The 23,905-nt window shown below is 42.1% G+C and overlaps 1 protein-coding gene across 1 annotated transcript in view; it reads right to left on the bottom strand.

Moving 5' to 3' along the window:
- The window catches only part of SEMA3A (semaphorin 3A), a 535,542-nt gene that overhangs the window by 346,803 nt on the left and 164,834 nt on the right, over window positions 1–23,905 (bottom strand). The window contains exon 3 of the mRNA XM_086919769.1: window positions 8,027–8,089. Within this exon, the coding sequence (XP_086775895.1) occupies window positions 8,027–8,089 (63 nt within the window). The remainder of the gene's footprint in view (window positions 1–8,026; window positions 8,090–23,905) is intronic.

The following is a 23,905-nucleotide window of genomic DNA, read 5'->3' as shown; positions in this document are numbered from 1 at the left end:
CACTTCTGTAAACCAAAGACTTCCAAATATGCTTGAATGTTGAAAGCCCAAGAGGGAAAGTTGGGGTATGAATGGACAGCCGGGATAGAGGAGAATCCCAATAGAAAGTTAACATTTTCCTGCCTAAACCAAATGTGCCTTTCTGCTGGGGTCCAGGGTCACATGACTATGAATAGCTTTGCTGAGGTGTGTTGTGTATTCCTTCCAGACATGGGGACAAAAGGAGCCCAGGTGTACAGGTAGTGGGGCCCTGCCAGCAGAAAACACAAAGGAACGTGACACCAGGCCTGATCTTGCCTTTGTCACCCAAGACAGTTTGGAGTCAAATCCAGTGGAAGTAGAGGAACTGACCAGACCCAGTTTGGGTATAGAACAGGGAGTGCCTCGCATGCAAAGATTGTCACTATGTATGTATAAATGTGCCACTTTCAGAACATTTCATCAGAATTCTCCTTGGCCTGTGGAAGATTCAGAAGAAGTATTATGCTGCTGACTGATGATGGAAGACTACACTGCTTGCCTTAAACCCAGATTCCCCAAAAATTATTCAATGGGTCAGTTGGCAGATCTCCTGCTTAAGCTACACTGTCAAGAGCCTTTCTGAAATATCCCATCTGACTAGCACCAACTGGAACTGCCAAGGCCTGCGTGAGTCCTTCTGGAGTGAGGCGAGTTCCTCAAAAGGGGTCCTCCCAGGTACTGGAACCGTGGGTGGCATCAGACTATACTCCTATTGAGCTCCAGGTGAAAATCCTGAAGTTTTGGGCCCCTCTGGATCGTGAGCAAACTTTTCTCACTGAGAAATGACCATCCATGACGCCTATCAATGTGAAGCTCCAATGAAGACCTACACCCTGCATCAACAACGACCATTCGTGATAGGAACAACCACCTACACATTTCATATAAGTTGATCCAGACTGCTTTTGTGCCAAGGTACCAGAGGGTTAAGCACAGTTTTATTTTGTGACTTCGGTCGTTCACCCTGACGAAGTTTGTGTTTATTATATGAGTAGTTTTTCCACCCCTCTCAACTAATAACACCATTTTTGTCACAGGGTGAATTATTTTGTGAAATGTCTCTATAATTGGGTAATATCACAAAGTGGTAAAATGCCCATCCTGCCAAGATTGGCACGGTGTATTCTGTGATAGGTACTGTGAACTCAAGTAAATATTTTTTGGGGGAGTTGTTCAAGCATGAAAGTTCAAATAAGAAACGTAAATGAGAAATTATAGCCTCAAAAATAATGCAAATCGTGTTGGTTCTTACTGATTCATGTAGGGATCATCTGGTTATCAGTTTTTAAGTTATCCCACACCTCAATATTCTTGTTCCCATGACTGGTTAAAGGAAAGCCTGATAGAAATGAATGTGGACATGGAATGTCTAAATTGTAATGTAATGACCTAATCTAAGGTAGATATAAATACATACAAATGCAGGCAAATGTATCATCTTTCAAACACTGAAAGGCCTCCCTAAATTTCCTTCACCAAAACGTGAAAGTTTTAGCTGCCTATAACCATAGAATACAGAAATTGCAGACCAAATCTGAGACGTTTGTGATATTCTCAGCTTTTAGGGTACAAAAACCCCAAGTTGACCACACATTGAACAGGACAATCATGCTGACCCAAATTGTACATGGTTATAATGAGTTAAAGACCATACGTTTTGGAATGCGTAGAATAACATCAAGAGAGACTTTCTACCTAAAATGAATCTACCGCACTGAAATATCATCCTTTGGGGACCTTTCACAGTGTATCTTGGCAAATTTTATGAATTCTCTCCATCTCGTCCGGTAACATCCTAATCTTACACACAATCCTGCCAACCTCATTCCCACTAAACAGCATGCTCTTCATTTATCTAGGCCAACTCAGGTGAGAAAATCATCCGAGAATAGACACCATATCTTCGCTGTCATTAACATTGGCCCACCTTCCCTATGAAGAATATTTCTCATCCTTTCTCACACTGTCTTCCAATATAATTTAATTTGCAGCTACATTTCATGCACGTTGCTTACGCCACATCATCAAGCCTCATGCATTTCACATAAAGTGTCACATACAGAGCTTACTTTGAACCAGTGGTTGCAAGTGAGAGGTACATGAACTTATTTTTGGAGACTGACACTTAGTTTTCAGCAACAGATATTTACGAAGCGCTAGAGAGGGAAAAACACACAGATCAGAAAGAAGGAGGAAGAGAAAGATGACGAAATCGTCATAAAGGGGGAAGGCAGGAACCAACAAGAGCAAGAGAAAGGGGCAGGGAGTGTTTGATAGTCGTTAAAGAGGCATAATGTGGATTTAAGGCTACCAGCTTTGGTGTTTGGCATGCCGACATTTCATTGCATCAGTCGTGGGCTCCTGAGCAGAACTTTCGTCCCTGGAACTCTTGCAGAAATATACCCCTTCACTGCGGTGGCTATTCCGCCGCAGGGCTAAGGGGAGGTGGGACCGCGCGGCGGTCCCGTGCTCGTGACGGAACCGCTCCGTCACGGCCCGCGGGTGAGCTGTGCTTGTGACGGTACCGTACCGTCACGGCCCCGCCCATGCTTCAGAACATCAGCGCAGGCGCGGAATTCGTGCCAAGCAGGCGCAGCGAGGGGCAATGACGGAACCGTTCCATCACCAGCACAGCCCACCCGAGGCTCGTGACGGAACGGTTCCGTCACGAGCATGGGAGGGGTTAAGCAGCAGTCACACACATATAGGCCATACTGCAGCCAGCACTTTGAGGGGCACCCATGAACAAGATGCAAACTGAAACACTCAACTTCCTTGCTAGGGGCATGAAGTGCTATGTAAACAAAACAAACAAACCAAAAAGGGGGGCACTTTGGACATCGTAAGGGATAAGAAAATGCTACACAAATACCAATATAATACAATTTCTGCTGGATCACTATGGAGATTTAATCATAGAGACTGAGGCTGACTTATTTTCATTGCAACTTAGACAGCCCTTACTTATAGTAATTGCAGCTTAATATACAGCTACGCACTTGTACCCAAGTGTGACAGGCGAAACTCTTTCTGTTACTAGACAAAAGTGCTAGCAGCATGCGTCTGATGGAACAACTACTGTGACAAAGGGTGCCACAGAATTATCATACTCAGCCATTCACTAAGAAAGCACCAAGATCTATATCCACAGGAGAAATATCCATTACGATAGGCCATCCTCCTAGTCGAGGAACCCCCAAGCAGTCTTAGGGCAAAATTACTACAGTCGCCTGGGAAGGGAAGAAAGCAATGAAGGATGCATCAACAGGGACTGAAGTGCTACTATACAAGGCCAACTCTGTCTCACTGTTACATTCAACCACGCATCATCAATTCTGCAAATAAAAACAAGGACTTTTTGTATGATTATATATAGCACAATTCAAGCTATCAAAAACAGTGCATTGTACATTCCATGAGGAGTTGGGAGGCATCCGACATTGTTGTGTATATCAAGTGGAAATTACCCAAATACATTTTAAACCCATGAAATTTCAATTTCTTTTGGTACAAAGAGAATAAAAGATTTGCACAGAAAATCACAATGTAAGAGGACTGGGTTCTAACCTAGATCCTCAGGTTCCAAAGGCAGCAATTATAGCCGCTAGGCCACATATCCACCACTGTCCTATATCTTGGCGGAAGATGTGGTTAAGCAATTGAATATTAGAAGAAAAAGGTTTTGCTTAGATTTATTCAGTTTATAGTTTGCTTAACCATGTTTTGGCAGAACATTCCATTTTCAAATAGGAAACTGGCAAAATGTACACAGTGGTTAATTTGTGAAAAAATAACTGCTGGGGCTCTCGTCAGGAGGCAGCTTGCACCTGCCCATTGCTCTTATTAGTGCCGCCTACACGAGAACCAACTACTAGCCATGAAACCCTACAAGTGGGGGGAGTATGTGGTGTAAGGGCCGGAGCTGCTGACTTTGGAGCTGGAGAACCAGGTTTGAGTCTCGGTGTAGACTCAACATTCTGTGACTGGATAAATCTCTTAATCTCCTTGTGCCTACAAAAAATGAATGTGTCCTTAACTGGTGATCATGAAAAGTGCTCCAATATCTTTGGGTAGATTTCACGCTATAAGCACTAATGTTGACAATTAAGTGCTGATGCTGAGCACCGGAAGACACCTGCTCAAATTAAGCACTCCATGTAGATGATAAAATGGACAGCAAGAGCACTTAGTAGGCATAGCTCATTTCATTGGGGAAATGACTGTTTCTACGTGCATGTTTATTCTGTTTATTTAGAGTCCGATATGTAAAATCAGAGAAACATTGAGAATTAGGACTCAATATTATCATTGTTGACTGCTTGGCTAAATACATTTCTGAAACTTTGAGACTTTCAAAACCTTATGGAGGAATTTAACAGTCATAAAAATAAGCAAAAGATTTTCAGAAAGTATTCAACATATGCAGCATCTGCAAGAAAAAGAGAGAAGGGGATACACATTTGCTGTACTCCAGAGATATTTCCGTTCCAGTAAAAGCTGCTGACTTTTCACATTTATAATATCTGTGTGTAATTAATTTGTTTGGTTTTATCCACCACTTCTTGTAAACTGTTATCAATTTCATGAAAGCGCCATGCCTAATTTGGCCAGGCTTGTCATGACTGGTACCCTTTGTTTAGGAATCCAGCAGACTCGAGAAGCATGGAAAGTGCATTTCTCCCACCCTGAGAGAGGTAGCATTTCAGGTCAGGGATGGGGTTAGTGTTGGGGCACGGCTGGTGTCAGAAGCCCATCACAGCTGTTACATTGCACCTGGTATGCGACAAGTGGACCCCTGTATTAACTGGACTGACAGTTATTAATGATGCAAGGATGCAAACCTGGCAAGGAACTAGGAAGAAAGGAACAGATTCATGAAACTAAATCTTAGTGAGTTATGTTTGGACCAGTTTTTGTGGGATTCCATTATTGTCCCAAGCACAAACAATATTAGTATATTGCTATGAGAATTACATAAAATTTCAAGCTATGTCAGCTAGGCTTTTTTGCATGTGAATTCATGATATTGTTAGCTTGGAAAACATATAATGAATAAAGTACCCACGGATGTACATTATAAAGATACTGCAATTCACTGGGGAGTTCTGTGACCGTACAGAGGAACAGGGTTGAAGGCTGAGTTCCTTTATGAGGTAATGGAACTCCGCGGTAACTTGCAATATCCTTTTAATGTACAGCCATGGATACCGTATTCCTTACAATACATGGCCATATCATAACCCTCCCTGTAAACCACATAAAACCTTAGCGTGGCCCTCTTTCATATGTAAGTAATAGGATGTTTGTAAACATGAAGAGTAAAATTTGAATTTCTAGTGCCCAATGAAACACACAATCAGATATTTGTTGCAAAAGTGTATTAGCTTGTTTTAATAGAGCATGTGCAGAAATATGCAGAGAGATTCGATCATTCCCTAACATGTGAAAAAAATAAACATGTTGCCATAAAATACCTACTTTTGCTTATCACTGTCCATGTAGAAAAATAGAGCAGAAGAAGGAAAAGCCAAGTTTCGTTTTTAAAAGTGCAGATTTAATTGTGCTCTTTGATCTGACTTTTCCCATAGCTGCTGGCTCATGTAGTAGACAATGTGAGTTCAACCGAAATAAGTTATTACAGCAAATGGCTGTGTCATACATTTCGTTTTTTACCGGTGACTATAAACGTCTCAAGCCACACGTAATAAGGAAATTAAAGATGGGCATTTATATAGGGATTCAGGCTCCCATGTATTATACTCCTGTTAACAGAAGAGGCAGAGAAAAGATCACTGCCATTTTATATGAAGCATGTTCAAAGCATATATACCTCTGGACAGAGCTATTCCATTGCATTTTATTATTTATGTTAAATAGTTCTTTATAGCCCTGATGAGGCTGAAAAGTGATAGCTATGTAGAGGTATATTCCTAACAGGACAAAGTGGATATTATGACACTAATCAGCAACACATAAAATAATATGTGGTGACCACTCTAACTAAAAGAACAGTAACAAACTGTATTGCATTCTGCAACAATGTTTTCTTCAATCTTAGTAGTAAGTAACGTCCTATGTTTATAGTCAGATAAATATGTCAATATAATCTATACTTGATTATGTTTATGAGAGTTTTATTGCGCGCAACTACCGGAGGGTGTCTCGGCGCATATCGGACTTCCTGAGACGGAAAGCTACCATATAAATCATTGATTGAATAACCACGTTTTCAAGAGTTTGCGGAAGATGGTGAGAGTTGGACTGGTTTTAATGGGCAGGGGAAGAGAGTTCCACAGTCTAGGGGTGGCTACTAAGAAGCGTCTGTCTCCCCAGCTGGTGGTTCTGGTGCGTGGGACAGAAAGAAGGTAGGAGCCAGCAGAACGAAGAGATCTTTGCGGAGCATGGATCCGTAAAGCATCTTTGAGGAACCTTGGTCCAGAGTCATGAATGGCCATGTAGGCAATGCAAAGTGCCTTGAACTTTATGCGACTCTTAACTCTTAACCAATGCAAATGGCGAATGACCATGGAAGTGGGGCGGCGGCTGAGAATGTCAAGCAGAATTCTGGCTGCTGCATTTTGCACCGATTGCAGTTTAGATAAAATCTGTTCTTGTTTAGGCCAGTAGTTTTCAAACCTTTTAATTCTGCGCCCCCCCCCGTGTAGAAAAACAATTTCCCGAGCCCCCCCTCAAAATTTTTCACAATTATTCTATTTAACTGGCAATGTTTAAATATGTCCAGAATTATTTAAACATTGCAGCTAAGTTCTGTCACTGTTTTAGAAATGCAAACAAATACATGATTTCCAAACATACTATTCCAAAGGATCCACATTGTGGTTATTCGAAATGGTAGTGTGGGTCTCTGAGAAAATTTGAAGTCCCTTCCCTTTTGACACCTTCTCCCAGCCAGGATCTAAATGACAAGGGATGTTAATGATGGCCCATTACAGACGTGCTTACTGCTGCTCATGTTTTTTAGGCTGAAAACAAAGAATAATGTTTGTTCTGGCCAGGCCCCCAGTTTGAAGACCTCTGGTTTAGGCATATGTCTATGCGGTATAGTTCTAAACAACATTATTATTCAGTTGAAATCAATATTTAGTTGCATGCTGTACAATAGAATAACAACGTAGAAAATTTAAATCTTGAATAAGGTTGCCTACATTTTTAGGAAAAAAACCTCCATATTTCCGAGGCTCTGAAGTTCACTATAAACAATAAACAAAGTTGTCAACTAATTGTTAGACTTTTGTGCAAATCAGAGTCCTGTCTTCACTGCAAACATCATATATACTATCAAGCATGACGTCCAAGAATACAACGATACTCAAATAACGATTGCTTACTTAGTTGTACTCTTACATTTGATATTTTTATGCATTTTATGTTTCTTCTAGTGCTTAATTATAATGTGATTTCCGAAGGTAAAACATTTTGCATACCCAGTGGTTTTAAAAACATAAGCATAAATCCACTAGTCATAAGTGTTCTGTGTTACTGTGCCATGAAGTTGATATGGTACCATGAGATTGTTAGTTAACAATAGAAGTATTAACATTCCTCAAACAATCCCATTACACTTTCATAAAGTATTCATTTTGTATTGGAAGAGTAAGATTTCAACTACATTCTAAAGAGAGGGTATTGCAGGAAGAAGGGGTACTTTATGTTGTTTAGATATACAGGGCCAGGGAACGTCTTCTCTACAAAACTCTCCACAGTTGCCTGTCATGATACCGCAGTCGAGCATTATCATGGCAAACTCCTGATGTTCCCGGAGCGATCATATCTTGACCTATTTTACGTTCTATTTTAAATGCATTTGGTATATTTAATGGAGAATGGAAACCATACATACAACTTTTAGATAAATAATAGAATGTCATAGGCACAAACACTGTTGAGAATACAGATGTTGTAAAAATCTTTTAAAATATTTATATGATGAGACAATATAAAATATTAATTTCTTTCATGCAGAGAACCTAAGATTTATACTTACAAGAAGGTCTTTTCCAGCCCACTTGCACTCGTCCCTTCGGGTATGAGACACTGGCCAAACAATCTAAAGATAAAACACAAAAGTCAATTTCTACAAGGATGTATTAGAAACTGTATTAGAAACTGCTACTTTATATGTTTCCTTTTTCTTGAAAAATGCACCCCTTTTGTCTGTCTTACGATTTATAGAATGCATTTTCAACATTAAATATCGGTTTGTATTAAAGAGTTTTCCCTCACTCACTAGTCAGAGCTACTTATATTATATACAGAATGTAGAATTTGCCACATTTTCTCCACTGGATTTTAAATTCTCAAAAAGTCTGATACATTATCACTAAAAAGTTCATTTCAAAACCATGTAAAAAAAAATAAACAAAACACTATTTGTGCTGCCAGATTAACTTGAACCCGGAACAACTCCCTTCGCGTAGACAGAATATTTCATTTTTAGTAGGGCAACCTGGGCTTAAAATAAAGTATCTTTACAGAGCGCATGAATATTTTTATTGAGGGAGGGGCTGCACATCCCTTTTAAGCAATATTGAGTGGTGAGTTGGACTTTTAATCCACCAGTATACTCACAACAGAGACTTTTTTCATTTGTTCGTAGTAGTTCCACAAATAAATGACCTGTTGGGGCAGATGCATACCCCATAATAAAACAATGGCTGCTGGCTGCCATCCTCTCTGCGGGGGCAGGAATTATTGGATCAAACCAGTGTGTTCTTCAAGATGTGCTCTGTGTGGGGCTGATGTCACTGGCAAAGAAAGGTACCATGGAACCCCCATTGGCTCCACTCAGTGGGCTCTACCAAAAGCAGGTAACTAATGGTACTAACGAGTGATTATTCATGTATGATTGCAAAATATGGATAGTGATGTTTAAAATATTTGACTCTATTCTCTTATTTGAATTGGGAAATCACTGTTATAATTTACTCTCAGTAGTCCGCTGAGGGATACTCTAATAAGCAAAGAACAATACCTAGAGACCTGCTGAATTCCTAAAGTAAAGTTATAAGGGAAAATGTGCACCTCTCTGGCCTAGGTAGAGTTTGCGGAGTTTTACTCCACGAAGTGCAGGAAAAACACTGCCGCCGTCTGCAGAGTTCAGCCTGCGGCAGATTCTGTTAAGTCGCACTACTCACACTGATTTTTAGCACCGTGAGTTTGTCCTGCACTGTAAAATCAGTGCAATCTGCAGTTCTCATTGCGCCAGAGGGTGCTGCTGCTTTCTGCCTAATGAGTAGACAATGCGAGCAGCATATTTTTCAATGTGTGCGGTCTTGACCTACAGCGACTGCCCACATTGAGACATCTCACCGGGAGGAGGTCTAAAGCACAATATTTTCTTTGAAGCACTTGCCACCTTTACGTTGGTGAGTCGCTCGAGAGATAAAGCTCCGCTCTACATCACTTCCCAGAAATTTTTCGAACTTCAAGCAGAGTGGGTAAAACTCTGCGAACTCTGCCGGCGGAGCACAGTTCTTTGCCCACCCCTACATTTCTATGAGGATCAGGAAAATCTAAGTCTTACTATAGACCAAGTTAAAGCCTTTTCAATATATGTGCTCTGTTTTGCATAATATAATACTCTCAAAGGATCACATTAGCTTACAAACCAATTTTCTAAATGTATTTACTTCTCTTGTTGTGTCATTATGTATGGCAAGTAACGTGACAAGGACAAATATCACTATTCTACAGGGAACTAATGTATAAAAAGACTGGAATTTAATTGTTCAGTTAAAGTTTCTTTTTTATTCAAGAGGAAACTATGCCAGTCAGCTGAGCACCCTGTACATGAACTCCATGAAGGGCACACTCACCATCGCTGACCTCAGGTGAGGTAGAGAGGATTGGATGGTTTACGGTTCTAGCAGATGAGCAGAGAATCAAATACTGTGTCTTATTAGTCCAGAATAAAACCATAATTATTTACTATCTGCTTCCATATTTAATACTTGTGTGAACTAATGTTTCAATTATTTTTATTATAACACATTTACTACCTTGTCATCTAGTCCACCTTTTCAGTAGAAAAAGATTTGCAAAGAATATGATAGGATTGTCTTTCTGGTCACAAAATTGGAGGGGTCCGACACACATATAAAAATGACCCAGCTGATTTTCTGGCAGGTCCAATATAGTTTTCATGCCTGCCCATCCTTTTGAAGTGCATCCATGGGAGAGATGATGAGACCCCAATCTGTTCTCCTTACTTTAACATTCCACAGGTTAGCTACATAGTTCTAAAATTACGCTGACAATGCGTGCCTTAATGTTTGAGTGAATAGCTTTGTGGCTAGTTTACATTGGACACATTTGATGTGAAAATAGTCCTAGACAATGATGCATTTCAAATTAAGTATGGGTTATATATTAATAATTTTAATGAACAGTATCTTTAGGCCAAAATAGGAGGAGAAACAATAAGGTACTTTTTATGAGAAACCTGTAAGAAAGTATGGCTGATTCTTAGAAATTTTGTTTGAAAATATACTGTAGATTCCGAATATAATCTTATTTTATTTATTTATGAAGTTTTATATAGCGCAAACTTGATCCCGAAGGATATCAGAGCGCTTTACAATTTGAGGCAAAGGTAACAAATCAGAACATTAGTCCAACATGGGTAATCTAATGGGCATTGAGATGTTTACTCCTCTCAAAATCGGAATGGTTGTTGTATTAAAAATACATAGATAGAGTGAGGGCGATAGATAGATGGATAGAGGGTGATAGACAGATAGAGTGAGGAGTGAGGGCAATAGATTGATAGAGTGAGGGCGACAGATAGAGTGAGGGCGATAGACAAATTTCTCCTTTGCTCTGTGCCAAGACCTGCACACCAAAACAGTGCACCCCCAATCACCACCCCGTGTTCACAAGCCAGCAAAACCAGCCCCCCTGCCTCCCACCCCAGCAACAGGGATCCTCCACATCAGAGGGTGCCTCCGCGAGCCACCAAAACTGTGTTCACTAGGGACCATGCACTTTGCCCCCTGGCTAGAAGAGGGAGTAAAGTTTTATTCAAACAGTATTGTCGCTGTTATTTCTTTAGCTGTAACTTGTGATATCGAACATACAGATTACGAACATCAGGTTCTTCATGTGGTGTACCTGACACAATGTTACATTAAAATGCTCATATTGTCAAGACACAACTTCTTGTCCGTTATACACAATAATCTAAATGATGATATCTGTTGACAAAAATAGATTGTCAATGTTGCCTGTTTTCTAAAAAAAATAGCCACCTTTCAGAGACCAAAACACAACAATAAATACATTTAAAATACAATGGCAGATTATCAAGAATGTTTGGGTACAAATAAATAATATTTTAAGAAAAAAACTATTGTTTTTAGTAAACAAAAGTAGACAGCCAGGAATGTAAACAAGCAGAAAATAATCCCAATACACACCATAAGAAAAAGAAGCATTGGCATAGCCAATAGGTCTTGCCTTTTAGTTCTTTAGGCTTTGCTTTTTGCTGATGCTGCAGAGCAGAGTAAAAAAAATTAGCATGATGACACGACTGCTGTTGCCGGTAGAATCAATTTGTAAGCACGAGTTTGCATCAGCACACGAGGACAATCTTACTCTTTTTATTTACCTATCCAAGATGGCTGGCTCCACTTGGATTGGAATTTTTAAAATTTTTATATTATAGCACAATAGCTGAAAATCAAAGAACGTCGCAGGAGTAGGGGGCCGCAGATGACCAGGCAGGGGGAGAGGGTAGGGTAGGGAAGGAAAAGCACCACTCACACATGGAGGGGAAACACACAATGTAGAGAACAACACGTAGCACAACTGTGTTGGGGGAGTTTGCCAGGGGAGAAACAGGCAAGAGAGTGTGAGCTGCACATGTGGGAGTGAGGAACATGGAATGGGGCAGATATGTTACAGAGAGAAGCACGCTGGAAACATATGTATTCTCAAGGAGTGTTTAACAAAACAAATAGTTCTCTAAAAGTGAGCAATAAAAGTCAGTCAATCAAAAGTACAGTAAAGAGGCTATGCCCTAGGGGAGAGGCAAACACAAGAAGAGGAAGGCAGGCCATTGAATAAGATGCCTGCAAATTGGAGTGGCAATGAAGCCAATCAACTACAAGCAATGGGCAGGTCGTAAGCCCACTGTAAGTTCACAGTAGGTCATTTGCAACCAGATAGCTTTCAATGCTTGTTAGGCAAGACCACAAAATATAGCTATTCAAATTGTGCACAGACATGGGTGTGGGAAAACCTGACAAAGGAATGTGTTTCTCAAAAGAACATGAAATCAATTATAAGCATCATATTTATTTGTACATTGTTACCTCTCAACAAATAGCATGATGTAGGGATTGCAGTAACAGGTTTGGAGTTGTCGCTGGATAAAAGCTATTTAAGACTGTCTTTGCTAACTTATGACCAGACCATAAATTGTACGCAATTAGCCATAGCTGGAAACCTCAGTACAAAATTCCTGGAAAACATGCACCCTCCGATAGAGGTTAGCTGGCAAGACAAAATGGAAAGTCAGATTTCTGCTGTTATTCTTGACGTGACAGGCAGATTCTGCCACAACCAGGAGTGCTGATATTCTGGTAGAATTAATATTGTGCGGAATATGGGTTCCTGTGCAGGAACAAGACAAGTACACTCATATATTGTGATATTTCTTTGGGTTTAGGGTTACTTCCATTGCATTTCGGGCGTGCATCTCATATTTTAGAATACATATGACCCTCTCATAGTCAATTATTCACGCTTGTTGAAAAGCTTTTAGGAATTAGATATAGAATAAAACATGATCCTCAAAAAATGTCAAGCTCTCACTCAAATGGCAGCCTCTGATAATGAACTATGAATGGCAGAAGGCAGGGTTTCAGCCTTGATATTCAATACGTGCTATTTATTTATGGAACTAAAAAAACATGTTCATAAACACTTGTATGTCTATAGAAACGTTTACAAAAATGTACGTCCAGAAAGGTGTAGTGACAAAACGTCTTTACATGACACTGTAAATAATGTACATTTCTTTTGAGAGGATTACCCACGAACTTTATGTTCATGCTTGTTGAATTGTACCCCTCACAGCTGTCACTGCTGATTTGTACCATAACCTATGGATGTTGCCTTCCATAGAAATTGTGCTCCCTTCATATTTACTGAGGAAAGACGAAAAGTAATAGCCTGCCTTCCGTCAAAACGAAGGAGACAGGCTATTTACTTCAGACCCCTGAGGACACATATATAAAATAAATGTCAGAGTGCAGGACCTAGTAAAAGAAATATTGAAACCCAGAAGCAATGCATCTTTCATAAAAAGTTAGTGTCTAGTGAGTGAAAACACACAGGAAAAAGAGAGGGGTTTTAATAGTTTAAAAGCATCATGGAATCTCTTTAAAAAGTGTTGGAGGCTTGAGCAAAGCAATCATGCTGTTAAACTTTACACAGAAAACCTGGTCGGTGTTTAGAGTTGAAATAAACATTAGTTCCCATGCAATTCTGTGCTTCCTCCCCTTGCTTCGAAACGCTGCTCTTTGCCACATGCCAGAGCGTGCAGCACTGCTTTGTTGCTGAGAAAATGTGTAGTTGAGACGATAATAAAAGAAAATCTGTCTCTGGATCTACAATACCAAGCAGTCCAAAAATAAATACGTTTTTAACCGTCTAGATATTAAGACAATGTTTTTATATATTTTATGTGAGGTCTAATGTTAACAAACTCTTCACCGCATACGGCTTGAAACCAAGACATAGGCATTTGCACAGCCTGTTTACCCCACCCACATCACCCATTTGCCAAAAGGGTAGCTTGTGGGTCTTTTTTTTATCTTGCACTGGGTTTAAAAAAATTTCAAAATCGGAATTTACTGACAATGTTCCACATATTGGCAGGGAGTTTAAAAAAATGAAACACATGTCATTTTAAATACATACAAAATACTGCGAATTTAATGGAAGGTTTCCAGTTTGTTGCATGGTGGTGTTCGGTTCCGAATTGCTAGATCAAAATATGTGATTGTCCCCACACTAATATTTTAATCTTACAGGTGGTTGCTGGCTTTGCAATATAATGTCAGTTTGAATTTTTTGTTAGAAGTTGTATAGTAACCACACTGGTAAAGTTTCTTTTGTGGGGAAAGTTCAAGGTGGCCATAATTTCTCACTAATTGCATGAAAGTTATTAAAATGTTAGTTGTACCTTAACATACTTTTAGAGTTCAGTACATACATCTGAATCTTTCCCCATGGCTCTTTTTTTGGTCCATGGGCAAACTGTGGAAGGACAATTTACTCAGTATCATCGGTAGTTGGTCACAAAATTCAAGATCCACAATGTTGACTGTCACTATATCCTCAAGGTAAGTATAGATAGGGAAGTTTAGATTTACTATTTTAACTCCTCATCTATTTACTGCAACAAGATAGCTGTAGTCAATATTGTGAAGGAAATGTAAGTGCAAGACAATATTAAAACATGGACATAGTGACTCTCCATCCTGTGATAATTGTTCGTACTTGCTTTCTAGGGGGTGTTTGGAAGTTACTGGTAGATTAGATGAGAGAAGAGAAACTGATCTTTACCTACATCCAAGTACCAACATTCACTGAACTTGGTTCTCCTCTTGGTAAATGGAAAGAGATGAAGACCTGCACTTTTTTATGCTGAGGTGTGTAGCAAACACACATGCTCAATTCAAAATTGTTAAGTGATAAAGAAAGCATCTTCCAGACTAAGACAGACTTAAGTATATTAAAACGGCATCATCAAAAACGCTTAATAGAGCAATAGAACCATTTGGAATTCAAATGGTGATTAGATTTGGATTCATAAGACAGGCTTGATATATGGATCCATGAACATGTTATGAAGTAACCATGCTCAAGGTTTATTGTTTTTATTAATTAAATTTTAGAAGAGTAGACATTATGGCACAGATCAGACTGTGGATCAACCTGGGTAGGATACAAATAGAAAAATTACTATTGGACTTGTGATGCAAAATTTATGTAAGTGGAGGCTGGGTATGGTCAGTGATGAAATTATGTTATAGTGCCATTGTAGTGGGCCAAATGGAGCTCTCGATGAAGCATTCTTGAAGTGATCAAAAGGAAGGGAGAATACACTACCTGAAGTCAAAGCACTGGTACAGTGAATTGAGTTTCTCTCTGCAATACCTCTCACATTTCTCACAGGTAGATTTATAACATCTTGCAGGCCTGCGTATAGTGTGTCTGTGCAGAGGACCGTGGCCTCCCACTACCCAAACTGATGCATGCAGTGAAGAACTTTTAAAAGAAAGATAGTTCTTAAACAGAAAAAGCTCTGCTGGAGAACAGGGCCCTTGGATCAGCATGGTGAATTTTCAATATTGATGATTTTATGGGGGCTGACGAGTGATGTCCATGACTGGTCTCACAGAGTTGCACTATTGTTTTGCCACTATATCAGCCTTCACTATTTTAAAATTGTGGCACTAAATGGAAAAGCTCTGCAAAATACTCATCGTATTGTTAACATGGTTGGCACCAATTTCTGTCTGCCACTGAGACTCAGTGGCGGTATTCAGCAGTAACTCCTCTTGCATCTGGAAACATAGCTAAAAGAAATTCCAAAGTTTGGTCTTCACAACTTCTATCTCCTTGACTCCCAGTAAGCAAGCAAGACAGACCTCTGTATTGAAGAATGAGATACAAGCATTCCACAAGTACAAGAGATAGCTATGGAGTTGTGGCCAGAAACATGGCTGGTTAGCTCTGTTTCTTGCAATTTCCGCCGACCCTAATTTGATCCTGTGTAGTATCCTTACCCTTAATGCTTTCTAATACCACCAGCGAGGATCGGAATGTGTGCTGCGGCGAAGTTGCGCAGCCACACCGAAGAGGAGACGGAATAAGGCATTTTTCCAGCCTTTATTGTACCACCGCTAAACTGCTGAGCATCAAGATGGTTTCTTTATGGACCAGTCTGCGGCGACTATTTGTGTCTCTGGAGTGACCTGCGGGAGCACCTGGCCACTGTGTCAGGTGCTGGAGACCAGTGGAGCCCTTCTGGACTGCAGATAAGACTGCGGGGAGCCTCGTGCATACGCTCGGCGAGGCAAGAGGCCTGCAGGCCCAAAGGTGAGCCAGGTGCTGGTGCACTACATTGCGGAGGGTGGAGAGACTCTCCCACTTTACCCTGACTGTGGGAGTGTGAAGCGGACCTGCTGCTGGAGCTGAACGAGGCATCCAGTGGTCTAGAGTGGGCCGCCTATGAGTCTGCCTTTCTTGCGGCAGATGCCAGGGATCCCTGAGGCGCTCACGCAGACGGGCCCGTTTGCTGCTGGGCGGACCCAGAGTCATTTGATACTGCTGCATAGCCCGACAACCAGAGACTGGGCTGCAGGTACAGTGACATCCCTGCAGGAGTGCTGGCGGGACTGCCGATGAACTCCCTCTCCAATCCCCCCCCAACCCTCGCTGAGTCCAGCAACGCAGCCGAAGTGGAATGAAATGCGTCTGTACAGGAGTGCTCGGTCAGCTGGCCCCAGTGTGTGCCTTCAGTTCTACTCTCTGTTGGGGACAGTATATCGTTATTTTGCTACTGTGTGTTGGGCCTCCCGCTCAATGGCATCACCGGCCTCCACATTCCAAGGACGTCTGACTTCTGCTTCCAGATACTACTTCAAAGGGGCCATGGTGGAGCGTGGGGTGGGGCAAAAGGCAGGAAAATCCAACTTGTAGGAGTGGGGGAACCTCGGTGTAGAGGGGAGCAGGGAAGACATCCTGCACATGGTCTGGTGGCCTTGGCCAGAACTCTGCCCCTTTCCCTACTGACCCCAAGAATATATAGGGACAAGCAAGGAGGAAGTGGCTGGAAGCGGGATTTGTATCCCCTCTATGCAATGCAACTTGCCTATAACAGTGGAAAGTTTTGACGCAAATGCGATGTCCCACGCAGTACGATGAACGTTACTACAGCCGACCTGAGAACTATGAGACACCACAGCGGGTGAGTCGGTGGGAATCCAGAAGTGGTGCTGCAAGGGTTGTGACAGGGGTAGGTACTGTCCAGCATCATTCCCGCACCAGACTGCCTGCAAAGGCGAAAGATAAGGAGCCTAAGACGTTGTGGCAGGGAGAATTAGATCACTTGGCTAAAGTGCTCCCCGCGCCCACGGTAGCTGAGGGAGGTCCAGACAATGTGGCCATACTATAGGCATTATTATTAAAATTTGTCTTCAACTCAGCTCTATCCAATTTAAAATTTTCACATTTACTTTGCACTGCTGTTTAGTTACCACTCACACTATATTTGCTTGCACCTCCCATCACTTTATATACTACTTATTGATTACGTTCCAGCCACAACAACATCTGTAGGCTGTGGACAGTTTCTCCTGGGTAAGGAGAACCCACATGATGTAAAAGGGTGGTACAGAATGGTAACTGATGGGAATATTTTTCCCATACCCTTGAGATTTGCCCACTTATTCTAGTTACACGTAGATACACGTTTTGGGTTTATTCCACTCTTATTAATAGTTAGTTGTGCTTTGGATGGCTCTCATAGTTGAGTGTCAGTTTCTTTTCCTTTTTCCGCCACTAGACATTGTTTGTTGATATTCATACTATAGGCAATCCATGACTCAAGAGACAGCCTGGAAGGGAAAATGGTGGAGATACGCTCAGAGGTTACATTGATACGCCACGTCCTGCGAAAAGTCTCAGAACGTGTTACTGAAGCAGAACACCGCATCTCAGAGCTTGAAGATACCTCTCAATCTATGCGGAAGGATGTGGTGGGGCTTTTAGCCTCAATAAAAGACGTGGCCTGGAGGGTCCACAATGCTGAAAATAGGGCCCGCAGAAATAACTTCAATTTAATTGGTTTTATGGAGAATGCGGAATGAACAGACCCCAGCCAGTTTCTCCTGATGTTTCTAAAAGACACCCTTCCCAATACCCATTTTTCATCCTGCTTTGTCATAGAACGAGCACACAGGATGCCTAGTGCTTGCCTGCCCCCCTCAACCCTTGATGGCCCACTTTCTGAACTTCCAGGACAGAGACTTAATCCTACGTGAGCTGAGCGATGGTGTTCCCAGACTACTCGTGAGACGTTCAGAAGCAGCGATGAATCTTTGATCCGGTCAAGGCAAATATTCGAGCACTCGAGATCCAGTACATGCTACTGTTCCAAGCCAAGCTTAAAGTTATCTTCCAAGGCAACACATTGTTTTTCAGACTCCATAAGAGGTATGGTCATGGACTTAGGAACGGCCTCACCTCAGGCATGGATCACCACAAACACCTGTTCGGCCCAGAGAACAAAGACTGGGCTCAGGGCAGGAATGACCCAAAGACAAGCTCAGGAGACAAGTGCTGAGAATCTGAGGTGCGGCAGGATGAACACAGGGGAGGTCCTTGTAGCAGAGAGAAAGTAGGTCACAGACATTGGACTCTTATGACGATGCCCTGCAGGAACGCACGTCACACACAGATCGAGTGACACCATCCACACTGTACTGTCGGAGAGAGAAGACTCAGCGGATGGAGATAGCGAACATCAATTACGGGAGAAGATTCAGTGGTTGGAAGCCACAGACCCGATCCTGCTCTCCACAAGCACTCAGCAACAGCATCTGCCCAGCAATGACGAAGAGGACTGAGAAGGACTCTGGAAGAGGGCTGGTCATGTAACGAGTCCCGAATTGTATTGCAATGACTGAGGAAAGATTCACAGCCTTAACATGAATGTCAATGGGTTAGGAAACAAAATCAAGCTAGGTCTTGTATCACAATATCTTAAACAACTTAATTCTGAAATAATGTTTTTGCAGGAGACGCACCTGTTGGATTCAAATGGTTCTTTCCTGGGATGAGGGCATTATACTACCCTGACACATGCAGGTTTTACCAAGGGTTCGAGAGGAGTGGCAATCCTCATTAAAAAGTCACCCCCCTTTCGTGTTACTCAACAGTGGGTGGACTCTGATGGCACCTATGCTGCTTTGAAGGGACTTATCAGTGCCTATGTGCCCCCACGATTGCAGCTGACAGAGATCCAACTCCACTCCAGGCTCGCTATAGACATCATAGGAGGGGACTTTAATGAAGTGATCTAACCCACCCTCGATAAAACCCCACTAAGACTGTGGCCCCAGGGTCTCACAATATTGGCAAAATTCCAGGACGCCATTGGCCTGACTGACCAGTGGAGATGACATCACCCGACTATGCATGCCTATTTTTCTACTTTTCGGGGGATCATAGAGTATTCTCGAGACTAGACTATCTCTTTGCCTCGGCGGGGGAGATCAGACCTGTGGTGAGGGTGGAATACTTAGCTAGGGGCATCTCAGACTATTCACCGCTTTTACTGACGGTGGGCGGGATGGGCGACCATCAGGCTATGAACTGGAGACTGAGCCCCAGGGCTTTGAAAGACTAACGGGTAGCGAAAGAGCTCAGGGTAGATTCAGAGCTCTATTTTAAGGAGAATGTAGGTTAAGTGCAGTCGGCAGTCACTTTATGGGAAGCATTCAAGGCAGTACTGAGAGACAGAGCACAAAATCTAATTGCCCATAAAAAGAAACTTGAAACCCAGGAGATAGTGGCCTTAGAATGCAAGCTATTGAGCCTCGAAGGCAGTGGCGCCTCTACACATACTGCTCATACCCTTCATCAAATTGAAATAACCAAACGGGAATATCAGGCGCTGGCAACCAGAGAGGTGAGAGCACAGCAATTTGCAGTTCAACATCAACTCTACGAGACCTGCGATAGGGCAGGGACACTCCTAGCATGGCTGGGCAGGAAGGAAATGGAGTTGAGCTGGGTAACATCCATTACAGACCAAGGTGCTACATATACAACATCCCCAGATATTGCAGGGGCCTTTGCTCGGTACTACGCGCACTTGTATGCAGCTACATCTCAGGTGGATGTGGCGCAACTAATCCACTACTTAGATGCAATTGAACTACCCTCGCTCCCTCGGGAAAAGAGTGACAGGCTAGAGAAAGATCTTACTCTCAAGGTAGTGAGAGGCAATTGCCTGCAAAAGTAGGGAAAAACTTGAGGCCCAAATGGACTCCTGGGAGAATATTCTAAATCAAATAGTAGCTTGCTGGTACCACAATTATTAAACATGTTCCTGAAGGTGAACGAACAAGGGATTCTCTCGCAAAATCTTCGAATGGCCACTGTTGTGGTAATTCATAAGACAGGGAAACCTCTGGATGATTGTGGGTCATATTGACCCATATCTCTGCTCAACATTGAGACCAAAATTCTGGTCACTATCCAGGCCACAAGGCTCCTGATGGTTATTAGCCCCTTTATACATAGAGACCAATCTGGTTTTATGCCTAAGCGAGCCACGCGCTTCAACCTACGACGCTTGGCTAATTGGATGGACATAGCTCAGAGTCGGAAAAGCCCCCATCTGCTTCTTTTGTTAGGCGCCGAGAAGGCGTTTAATACCATTCATTGGCCCTTCATGAGATGCACCTTGGAAAAGTTTGGCTTTGGCCCAATCTTTAGGGACTGGTTGGCACTCCTGTACAATGCCCCTGAGGCCAAAGTCCGAGCTAACGGTGCTGTCTCGACAAGTTAGTTGATTCAACGAGGCACCAGGAAGGGTTGTCCCCTGTCTCCCCTATTGTTTGCCCTCATACTAGAACCTTTGGCCTGTGTAGTTTGAACTCGTCAAGGTCTGGGGGTTTCATAGACGAGTCTCGATTTTTGGAAGAAGAAAGCATTTTGCTGTATGCGGATTAAATTTTACTGTATGTCACTGAGCCAGCTGAGACACTTCTCAAACTGTTACAAATCTTTTAGGAATGGGGCCAGCATGTCAGATACAGAATTAACTGGGGTAAATCTACCCTGTGCCCCACAGCTGGAACAGTGGAACCCCAGAAGTACCTGAGCTGCCTACGATTATCCATGGAGGGGTTCACTTACTTGGGACTATATATTATCACTGAGGTAGCAACTAACTTGGAGCGTAATATTAGATGAATTCTCTTGAACTTCCAAGAAGATGTCAAGAGGTGGAGGAAACTCCCCCTTACGATCATGGGGAGGGTGGCTATCTACAAGATGATCACACTCCCGCAGTTGCTGTACATTTTCCAAAATACCTATTGTAAAATCCCAGAGACCGTGTTCACAACTCTCAATAGCGAGCTGCGTTCACTCATATGGGATGGAGCCCATCCGCGAATAGTGCTGCAAACATTACAGCGAAACCCATACAATGGGGGTCTTGCTCTGTCAGATATCAGAGCCTACTACAGAGTGGCCCATCTCATTGTAAACAATGAATGGATCCATGCTCCAGGTGATCACCCCACCTACAGGTTGGAAAGGTTGCAATTTAGGGAACGTACACATTTACATTTTATCTACAGAGGCAAAGGTTGTACTCAACTAATACCAGCTACCCAACGTATGCTGCAGGCAAGGAAAAGTGCTGAAAAGCGAATTAAATGGGACGGGAGGCCAACAAGGGAGACCCCGCTATGAGAAGGGACCAGATTGGTGGAAATTAGAAAATAAAGAGGCTTTAAACAGTGGGGTTTAATAGGGATCTCTAAAGTAGGGGATGTATTACAGACATGCACACTGGCCTCCTTTGCCATGCTTCAAGGCACATATTAACTACACGACAAAACTCAGGTCTATGCCTATCTCAGACTAAAGCATGCCTGGCAGGCGGAGGGACTGGGACACTATCGGAATTCTCCCCATTAGAAGGCAGACTTTTACAGGAAGAGATCCCGACTCAGGCCATCTCGCTGACCTACAAAACACTGATTAATATTATGCCTGACAATCTAGGCCCTCTTTAGACTAAATGGGAGTTTACCACTGGCCCGCTAGAGGATATCGACTGGGAAGCTGCCCTGATACACCCACGAGAAGTAGCAATTAAACTACGGCTACGGCTCATTCAATATAAAATCCTACATAGGACCTACTTTGACAGAGCACAACTTCAGTCTATGGGAAGAGCAGATAACCCAGATTGCCTCAGATGTCACACGCAACGTGGTACATTCATACACACCCTTTGGGAGTGCAGTAGGGTTCAAACATATTGGGGCAAGATATTACAGGTACTAAATAACATACTAGGGGCTCAACTTGAGTTAGACGCCAAATTCATCATACTGGGAATCTCCCGGATGCGGACCTGACAAGGCATAAATTCCTGTTGGCTAATTTGGGGCTGGTGGTAGCCAAGAGGGATATAGCTAGGTATTGGGGTGCCAATCGCCTACCCACACTCAAGGAATGGAAAGCAAGTATGGATCTATATATGGTTGCAGAGAATGTGACATACAAAGCAAGGGGTTGTCCCCGGAGGTTTCAAAAGATATGAACGCCATGGATAAAATATTATAGCTTGGAGTTGGGTGATGAAAAAGTGGTATTGCTCTTGCCACCGGTAGGATCAGGGAAAGAGACTTGACGAATGAGGGACCGGGCCCATCTTTGATGATAGGGATTAAGGTGGCCGTAACCCTAAGCATATATACATGTACTGTGTTGAACTCCGACCTCATGCTCTCTTTCAGAGGAACTGTTGTTATGCTCTTTACCCTATGCCAACTGAGATTACCCAAACATCAATCTGAATTGTGCATTCATGATTTCTTTGATTGTAAGTTAATACTAACAAAAATAAATAAAAAAATATTTTTTTTTTAAGTGATAGGTTTGGAGACCACTAATCCTGTCCTGTATAGAATCGTCTGTCACCACTAGACCTATTAGCACTTATGAAAGCTCTTCAGTTAGCAAGGTTGATAGACTTCATAAAACGCTTACTTGAGTGACAAAAATGTTAAATTATATTGGACGATCCCTAACATTGATAAGTCACTGTTGAAGCTACTAAAATAACCAATATAGTTTTTCTAAACTGCCCTACTCAAAGCTGAAGATGATGAACATGTGAAAATCGTATTGCATCTCAGCAAGAGCTATGCTGTCAGTCATTTCTGTTTTTAGGTAAAATTAATCGAGTGACATTTGGAATGGTCAGCCTTAGGAGTTATTGCAGTAATATTTATCATTACTTCTAGTGAATCAATGTCTGCATTCCTGCCTGTCTGCTATATCGTGCCCCACAGCTGGTTGTGTATATTGTCTGCAGGAAATACATCATGTGTAGTCCTTCCTGGAATAATTAAATATGGTTTATTAATGTAAACATTAATACATCATATTTAAATAGAGAAATGTTAATAATCATTATTACTGTGAATTCTATAAACAGTGAAAAGACAAAATGTTCCTTCCTAAGCCAGCAGGAATAACCCCAGATGGTTTCTTTCACACGGATGTTTACTAGGTAAAACATTCCCATTATTGGCAGAATGGAAATTAGCCTAAAGAGATTGTTGGCAGGCGTTCATAACAATACATCTAGACAATAATTTTAGTGCTTTGTCCGTAGGCCTGGGTTATATTAAGTATGCTGCTTTACTTAAACTGCTTCAGGGAGGTTCTACACCTAAAGTTATCACAAGTTTAGTTTCATGAAGCTGACATCAATAAAGCACCTGGAAACAGATGGAGTGCCTGACAGGTTAACCGTTCTCTCCTTGCATTTTCGGAAATATCAAGGGTGTGCTAGAAAAGCGTGGGTGGATGGAAAAGTGGAAACCCCTTGGCAATATTGTGAGACAAAACTCTAACGTAGAAGAATTCAGAGTCTGCACTATTGGAGGAGCACTGATCTGCACAATCCTAATGGCAGCTAAATCTCAGTTGAGGGATGCCAGTTTTTCCTTACCATGGTGGATGTGACTAGGAGCCATTTTAGGTCACTGCCTACCAGACAGCACAGCTGTCTGGCTATGCGGAAGACATCTTG

Source organism: Lissotriton vulgaris, chromosome 1_1 (assembly GCF_964263255.1).
Source record: "Lissotriton vulgaris chromosome 1_1, aLisVul1.2, whole genome shotgun sequence".
NCBI classification, from domain to species: Eukaryota; Metazoa; Chordata; class Amphibia; order Caudata; family Salamandridae; genus Lissotriton; species Lissotriton vulgaris.
The sequence above is the reverse complement of the archived record's forward strand: the minus strand, read 5'-3'. Positions and strand labels throughout refer to the sequence as shown.